At 44.1% G+C, this 8115-nt stretch overlaps 1 protein-coding gene across 1 annotated transcript; it reads left to right on the forward strand.

Annotated features, from left to right (window-relative positions):
• Positions 1–3826: 3826 nt before the first annotated feature.
• LOC130368805 (protein SCO2 homolog, mitochondrial) lies at positions 3827–7370 on the forward strand. Its single transcript, XM_056573039.1, has 2 exons — positions 3827–3962; positions 5987–7370. Exon 2 carries the CDS (start codon positions 5988–5990, stop codon positions 6813–6815), a length of 828 nt encoding a protein of 275 aa, XP_056429014.1. The 5' UTR covers positions 3827–3962; position 5987; the 3' UTR covers positions 6816–7370.
• The last annotated feature ends 745 nt before the right edge of the window (positions 7371–8115 follow it).

Genomic DNA, 8115 nt, shown 5'->3' on the forward strand with positions numbered 1-8115 from the left:
GGAGAGCTATACTGCACCTAATGTGGGGAACTATACGGCACCTAATGTGGAGGAACTATACTGCACCTAATGTGGGAAACTATACTGCACCTAATGTGGGGGAACTATACTGCATCTTATTAAGGGGGGCAGGGGACTGGTGAAGGGGTACATGGGACTGGTTAAATATTTGTCACAAAGATTTTTTTCCTCTTTGTGTACGTTTATGGGGGGGGGGGGGGTGCCACAAGGCTAGCTCGCACAGGGCACCTAAGGCCGGCCCTGATTAGTGGATAGCCGGTCATACTGTATAATGCTATGCTATAGGCATAGCATTATACAATAAATGCAATCTAATGATTGCATATTAAAGTCCTCTATGGGGTCTTAAAAAGTGTAAAAAAAAATTTATAAAATAAAAAGTCTCTAAAAGAATATAAAACCCCCTTCACTAATAAAAAATTAAATGACCCTTATTTTCCCATTTAAAAATGAATTAAATGAATAAAAACATATTTGGTATCGCCGGGGGTTTTATTTTCCGTACTATTAAAATATAATGTTTATGACCCAGCACAGTAAACAGCGTAAACGTTTAAACAATACTGTTTTTTAATCACATCATATATCAGAAAAAATAATAATAAAAAGCGATCAAAAAGTCCAGTCAAAACAAACATTAATAAATAAATAATACCAATAAAAAACTACAGATCATGGTATCATACATCTCCGTTAACAGAAAAATAAAAAAAAACTTACAGGGGTCAGAAAAGGACAATTGTTTGCATATGAATTTTGTTAAGAATAGTTAGCATTTTTTTTAAAGTAGTACAATTATAGAAAAACTATATAAATTGTGTATCGTTTTAATGCAGTTACCTACCGAATACAAATAATGTGTCATTTTTACCAAGTTCACTGTGTAAAAAACCAAACCCCTCAAAATTAGCAAAATTGCAGCTTTCTTGTAAAGTTCCATACACAAATAATAATTTTTGGGTTTTGTGGTCCACACACAATTCAGACCGGCGATCTGCGGCGATTCTGGGTCATACGGGCCCCCTGAAGGGATTGGAGTGAGGTGAAAGCGACCGACCAATAACAGATCGGGGGCTGGGGGGGTTAAAGTTCAGTTCCCCTGCTCTGCCCACCCACGGTTGTCCGGGCAGAGCATGGGAACTGTCCTGCAAGCGGCGGGAGGTCCCTGGTGCGGCGACGGCACTGAGGTGAGGCTTCATGGTGCGGCGATGTTGCCTAGCAACATCTGGAGAGCCACAGTTTGGAGACCACTATACAGTGGTCTCTAAACTGTAGTCTTCCAGATGTTGCAAACTTACAACTCCCAGCATGCCCAGACAGCCGTTTGCTGTTTGGGCATGCTGGGATTTGTAGTTTTGGAAGATTTAGAGGGGTACAGTTTAGAGATCACTGTGCCGTGTGAATAGGGCCTAACGCTTGCATCCGGGTCCGTCCCTATGCAAATCCCTAATTTAGGCCTCAAATGCACATGGCAAATTTGTAACACAATTTCTCCTGAGTATGGAAATACCCCATATGTGGACTCGAAATGCTCTGCGGGCGCACAACAAGGCTCAGGAGTGAGAACGCACTATGTACATTTGAGGCCTAAATTGGTGATTTGCACAGGGGAGGCTGATTTTACAGCGGTTCTGACATAAACACGAAAAAATAAATACCCACATGTGGCCCCATTTTGGAAACTACACCCATCATGGAACATAACAAGGGGTATAGTGAGCCTTAAAACATACAGATGTTTGACGAATTTTTGTTAAAGTTGGATGGGAAAATGAGAAAAAAATTTCACAAAAAATGCTGGCGTTACCCTAAATTTTTCATTTTCACAAGGGAAAATAGGAAAAAAGCCACTCAAACTGTGTAACTCCATTTCTTCTGAGTAAGAACATACCCCATTTGTGGATGTAAAGTGCTCTGTGGGCGCACTACAATGCTCAGAAATTGAAAGCCATGTGTGTTTACAAAGCCCCCATTAGAAGCCCTCTAATGTCTTCAAAAAGTAAAAGCAACTTTATGATGCCAACATAAAGTAGAAATTGGCAAAATTTGGGGAATTTTCACCAAGAAAGGATGCAAGTAACAAGGAAAATTTACCACTATGTTAAAGTAGAATATATCACGAAAAAAAAAATATTGGAATCAGAATAAAAGGTTAAAGCATCCCAGAGTTATTAATGCATAAAGTGACAGTGGTCAGAATTGCAAAAAAGGGCTCAATCCTTAAAGGAGAACTCCGGAATAAGAAAATTATAATCCGATCCTCTTCCTTGTTGCCGGTGGTCGGCGAGTCATACTGCACTCGGCCCCGGCAGCACCCTGGGAGTGAAGGAAGGTATGTACCTGTTTATTTTTATTTTTTTTATTGTTAGCAGTATGGACGATAATTTTCCTATTCCGGAGTTCTCCTTTAAAGAAGTACTATGGTGTTTTTTTTATTTTTATTAACCCTCCCTGCCCGGGCTGCAAAATGAAACAAAACAAGCTGTAACTCACCTGCCTATGTTCCCCATTGCTCTGATGTCGGTGTCCGCTTCCTGCGGGTCGGTGAGTCACACTGCTCTCAGCGTATCACCGGCTGCAGCAATGTCCCGCTGCGGCTGGTGATACTCTGAGAGCAGCGTGACTCACCGACCCGCAGGAAGCGGAAGAAGACAGGGACCGGAGAACGGGACACCGACATCGGAGCAATGGGGGAACGTAGGCAGGTGAGTTAAAGTTTATTTTGTTTCATTTTGCAGCCCGGGCAGGGAGGGTTAATTTAAAAAACGCGCCATAGTACTCCTTTAAAGGGGTACTCCGGTGAAAACCTTTTTTCTTTTAAATCAACTGGTGGCAGAAAGTTAAACATATTTGTAAATTACTTCTATTAAAAAATCTTAATCCTTCCAGTACTTATTAGCTGCTGAATGCTACAGAGGAAATTCCTTTCTTTTTGGAACACTGATGACATCACGAGCACAGTGCTCTCTGCTGACATCTCTGTCCATTTTAGCAACCGTGCATAGCTGATGTATGCTAAGGGCAGCATGGTGGCTCAGTGGTTAGTACTGCTGCCTTGCAGTGCTGGGGACTTGGGTTCAAATCCCACTAAGGACAACAATAAATAAAGAATTATTATTATTATTATAATGACGTCAGCAAAGTGCACTGTGCTCGTGATGTCATCAGAGAGAATTCCAAAAAGAGAAGAATTTCCTCTGTAGTATTCAGCAGCTAATAAGTACAGGAAGGATTAAGATTTTGTAATAGAAGTAATTTACAAATCTGTTTAACTTTCTGCCACCAGTTGATTTAAAAGAAAAAAGGTTTTCACCGGAGTACCCCTTTAAGGTGAAAATGGGCTGAGTCCCTAAGGGGTTAAGAGTTTAAAGTCTACATAAAAAGATTGATTGAGCTCCCCCCCCCAACCAGGGTGTCTCCAGCTGTTGCAAAACTATAACTCCCAGCATGCCCAGACAGCCAACGGCTGTCCGGGCATGCTGGGAGTTATAGTTTTGCAACAGCTGGAGGCACCTTGTTAGGAAACAGACCTAAACAACCGTGGAGGTATGGTATCACACAAAACCCTCTTCATCTTAGCATTGCTGTAAATACTACTGTCATTTATGAGAAGACTATGGGTGCTACCAAGACCCCAGAGGAGGGATGTGAATTGTAGGAGGAACACTTGTGGACAGTGATCTTCTGAACTATAAATTACATTTATTATTATTATTATTATTATTATAGTCATCCACAGCTTTGCTATATGTGTGCGCAGTGCTGTGTGTTACAGCTCACACTACTGTACCTGCAGACCAGCTACTCCAGCAGCACAGCACAGCACAGTGCTTGACACATCCCACGTGATCTCTGATCACATGATCATGACATCATCAAAGGTCCTTAAGCTCACTGAGATCTAGCGTGTTCTGTAACCTCCAGAAGCTGCAGAGCACGAGGTTTGTGGTTTACTTTGCTTCATATTGGGAGCTCTAACAATTGTACCAGGGAATGGGGGGGGGCAGGTTTGGGGACAGTTCACACCTACTTAACATTAGCAGTTGCAGTGTTTGCCTTGTTCTGTTTCGTTTTGTTCACACGTACAGGATCTGCTACAGATTTACCATAGCTGATTTGACCTCAATGGGTAGCAAAAGCAGCTGCAGAAAATCTGCAGCAGATCCTGTACGTGTAAACGTAGCCTAAGGATAATGTTACATGTACTGTATTATGCAGCGTATTTTCTGACGCTGGTTTTGCGTTACAGTTTACACATACAGGATCCTGCGCTGATTTAATGCGCAGGATTTTCTGCTGCAGACTTCAATGTAAACTAAATTGCTGAGCACAGGTTCTAATCTGCAGTTACAAATCCTGCGCAGGATCCTGTAAGTGTGAACGTACCCTGAGGGTCTATTCGCATGTACAGTATTCTACGCAGATTTGATGCGCAGGATTTCAAGCGGTGTTCAGTCATTCAGTTTACTTTGAAATCTGTAGCATTAAATTTGCACAGAATACCGTACGTGTGAATAGACCATTAAGGTGTATTTGCTGTGTATTTTACAAGGCAATGCATATGTATTTTTGACTGCTTTGTAAGATCCACTGCTGTGGATTTTATGTCTGCAGATCCGCAATAGAGAGCAGGACTGGTACAATAATTTTTTCTACCCTAGGCAAAAGCTAATTTTGCTGCCCCTCTTGATTCTGCCCATTGGTCCTACCCTTTGACACGCCCCACCTTACTACTGGGGTGACACACAGTAACAAACCATCTCCTTACTACTGGGGTGACACTGTAACAAACCTCCTCATGTAATCTCCTTACTACTGGGGTGACACACTGTAACAAACCTCCTCCTCATGTAATCTCCCTACTAATGAGGTGACACACTGTAACAAATCTCCTTACTACTGAGGTGACATACTGTAACAAACCTCCTCCTCATGTAATCTCCTTACTACTGAGGTGACTTACTGAACCAAACCTCCTCATGTACGCTCCTTACTACTGAGGTGACACACTGTAACAAATTTCCTTACTACTGAGGTGACACACTGTAACAAACCTCCTCCTCATGTAATCTCCTTACTACTGAGGTGACACACTGTAACAACCACCTCCTAATGTAATCTCCTTACTACTGGGGTGACACACTGTACTAAACCCCCTCCTCATGTAATCTCCTTACTACTGAGGTGACACACTGTAACAAACCCCCTCCTCATGTAATCTCCTTACTACTGAGGTGACACACTGTAACAATTCTCCTTACTATTGAGGTGACATACTGTAGCAAACCTCCTCCTCATGTAATGCAAGCTCTGTCAGGGACCTCAGAGATGAGCATGGCATGCATATGGTCCCGGGGGATGTTGTGGTGTCGGAGGGAGGGTTGGTGGGTAGCGGGTGGTTGCGCTGTCAGACCTGGATGATCATGGCTGTGACTCAGAGAGGAGCGCTGCGGTGCACATGACAGTGTTATTGTACAGGGTGTGGGGGTTGCTGCTGGCTTTGCCTATGGGCGCCGCCAGCCTCATGTGTGAATACAGCTGTACTGTTCGGCAAGAACCACACGTCAGCTGATGTGTCTGAATAGTAGAAACAAGTACCATCCCCCGCCTGGAGTTGTTCTAAGACAACATCTGGTTTTTGGGCCGGGTCAGTGACCTACCGATTAGTCTGGCACACCCTACACTGGGCGCAAACTTCATACAAATGGGTCAGTGCTAATAGAAGTATAAGGCTAGGCTTCCACACAGATTTTTTTTTTTTCAGGCATTTTTTGGAAGCTGCCACTGCAATTTGAGCCAAAGTCAGAAGTGGATCCAGTAGGAAGGAGAAGTATATGTCCTTCCTTTATATGTCCCATTCCTTTTTAATACACTTCTGGCTTTGGCTCAAAACTACAGTGTCAGTATTCCAACAAATGACTCAAATATATTGTGTATAATAACACTGATATATTCTCATCTCTAGGATGCTGCGGCACATACATCGTATTAGTAAATCTTCTCTGAGTCCTTTCCTAAACCATGGGGTCATAAATCAAGCCAATGCAAGACCAAACGACTGCATAAACAAGATAAAATGGTGGATCGCTACAAGACAAATATCTACATCTCCACCATTACAGAAATCCCAGCAACCAGGGTCCTCAAAGGGTCCAATATCATTAAGAACAAGGCTGCTTGTGAGCTGCATTATTGGTGGAGCGGCAGTGGGAATCTGGCAGTATCTGCGGTGGGAGAAGCAGGAGAAGAAGAAGCTGGAACGCATGCAGCAGCTCCGCACCATAGCGGTTGGTCAAGGAGACTTCAGTCTTACTAATCATAAAGGCCAGCCCTGCTGTAAAAAAGACTTACGAGGTAACTGGGTGCTGATGTACTTTGGCTTCACCCATTGTCCAGATATCTGTCCAGATGAATTGCAAAAGCTAAGTTCTGCAGTGACCCAGTTGGACAAGGACCCCACTTTGCCCCCTGTGCTGCCTGTCTTTATTTCAGTGGATCCAGAGCGTGATAACGTTACGGAACTAGCAAAGTACGTGAGTGACTTCCATCCACGTCTCGTAGGGCTGACCGGATCCCAGGAAGAGATCAAGGCAGTAGCCCAAGCCTACCGCGTGTACTACAGCGCAGGACCCCGTGATGAGGATAATGATTACATCATTGATCACACCATCCTTATATACTTGCTGAATCCTGATGGACTGTTCACAGACTACTATAACCGCAGTATAAATGATCAGGAATTAGCTGAAAGCGTAAAACGGCATATAAAATCCTACAAGTCAATATTCAGCTGACAGTGTTGTCACTCAACTAATTCTGTTCACAAGATTCTGGGGATTTTCTGTTTTGGCCTTTCTTTACCCATAAACTACACAGAAATTTCATTTTGATATTTTATTTTTAAAATTAAATTAAACTTTTTATACCTTTACTATCCTATGAGAAATCCTGTGGCTAAAAGATGGCAATAAAAAAGACATGATTGAAAATGCTTCAGTGCATACATTGTGTGAAGGGCTCGTGAACACTACTGTATGAAGCAGGGCTATGTGCCTACGCAGAATTCTCAAGCAGAAGTATAGGAAAGTTGGGGGAGAATCCATGTGGAGGACATGAACGATTTGTCACCCAACTTTCCCAGACTCTTGAATTGGAAAACTGTTTCAGTTATGCAATGTTAGAGAGGCAGGTTAGCCATGACTCTGTGACTAGGTAGAATTATCGTGCAAGACTCTAGGAAAGCTGGATGAAAATGTATAAGGGAGCTATGAACAAGTTGGCACTCAGCTTTCCCAGACTCTTGACTGGTAAATGTAATGACCATTGCAGTACAAAAGCAGTGGTCTCCACACTGTGGACCTCCAGCTGTTGCAAAACTACAACTCCCAGCATGCCCGGACAGCCAACAGCTGTCAAGGCGTGCTGGGAGTTGTAGATTTGCAACAGCTGGAGGTCCACAGGTTGGAGGTCACGGCTATAAGGGAGCAGTTAACCAGATTGCTAGCAAGATTGTTCTGTGGAGCTGGGGTAGCTACTCGCACCCCCTCTGCCGATGCCAGTCCCACGTTTTAGCATCTGCACAGATTTTCTTAGCGGGACGCTGGTCACAGTTGCCCGAATAGGGCAGACAAAATTCTAGGCATCAAATTCATGGTTGCCATGGCGGCCTGGCGCCTGGGATTTGTCAAGCCCTGGTATAGAGCACGGTTTCCCAACCTGTGGCTCTCCAGCTGTTGGACAATAGCAACATCCATCATGGTCTGACAGCTTAAAGGGGTACTCCGCCGGAAAACATCTTATCCCCTATCCAAAGGGGGACTCCTGAGATCTCCGGACCGGCAGTGGCGGCATCTGGAACACAGAAGCCTGGAGCTTCCCTGTTCATGATGCCACGTCCCCTCCATTCCTGTCTATGGGAGGGGGTGTGACGGCTAGTACGTAACCATCACGCCTCCTCCCATAGACATAAATGGAGGGGCATGGCGGCTGTGGTCGCCAGTCATCCGGCACAGATCGGTGTTCGCTCCGTGCACCGGATGACTGGGGTGCCGCAGCGGAGATCGTGGGGGTCCCCAGCGGCAGGACCCCTGCGAT

Source organism: Hyla sarda, chromosome 4, assembly GCF_029499605.1.
Source record: "Hyla sarda isolate aHylSar1 chromosome 4, aHylSar1.hap1, whole genome shotgun sequence".
Lineage (NCBI taxonomy): Eukaryota > Metazoa > Chordata > Amphibia > Anura > Hylidae > Hyla > Hyla sarda.

Bases quoted from the DNA above. Each gene is read 5' to 3' on its own strand.
- LOC130368805 (XM_056573039.1), top strand. From the start codon at position 5,988: ATGCTGCGGCACATACATCGTATTAGTAAATCTTCTCTGAGTCCTTTC.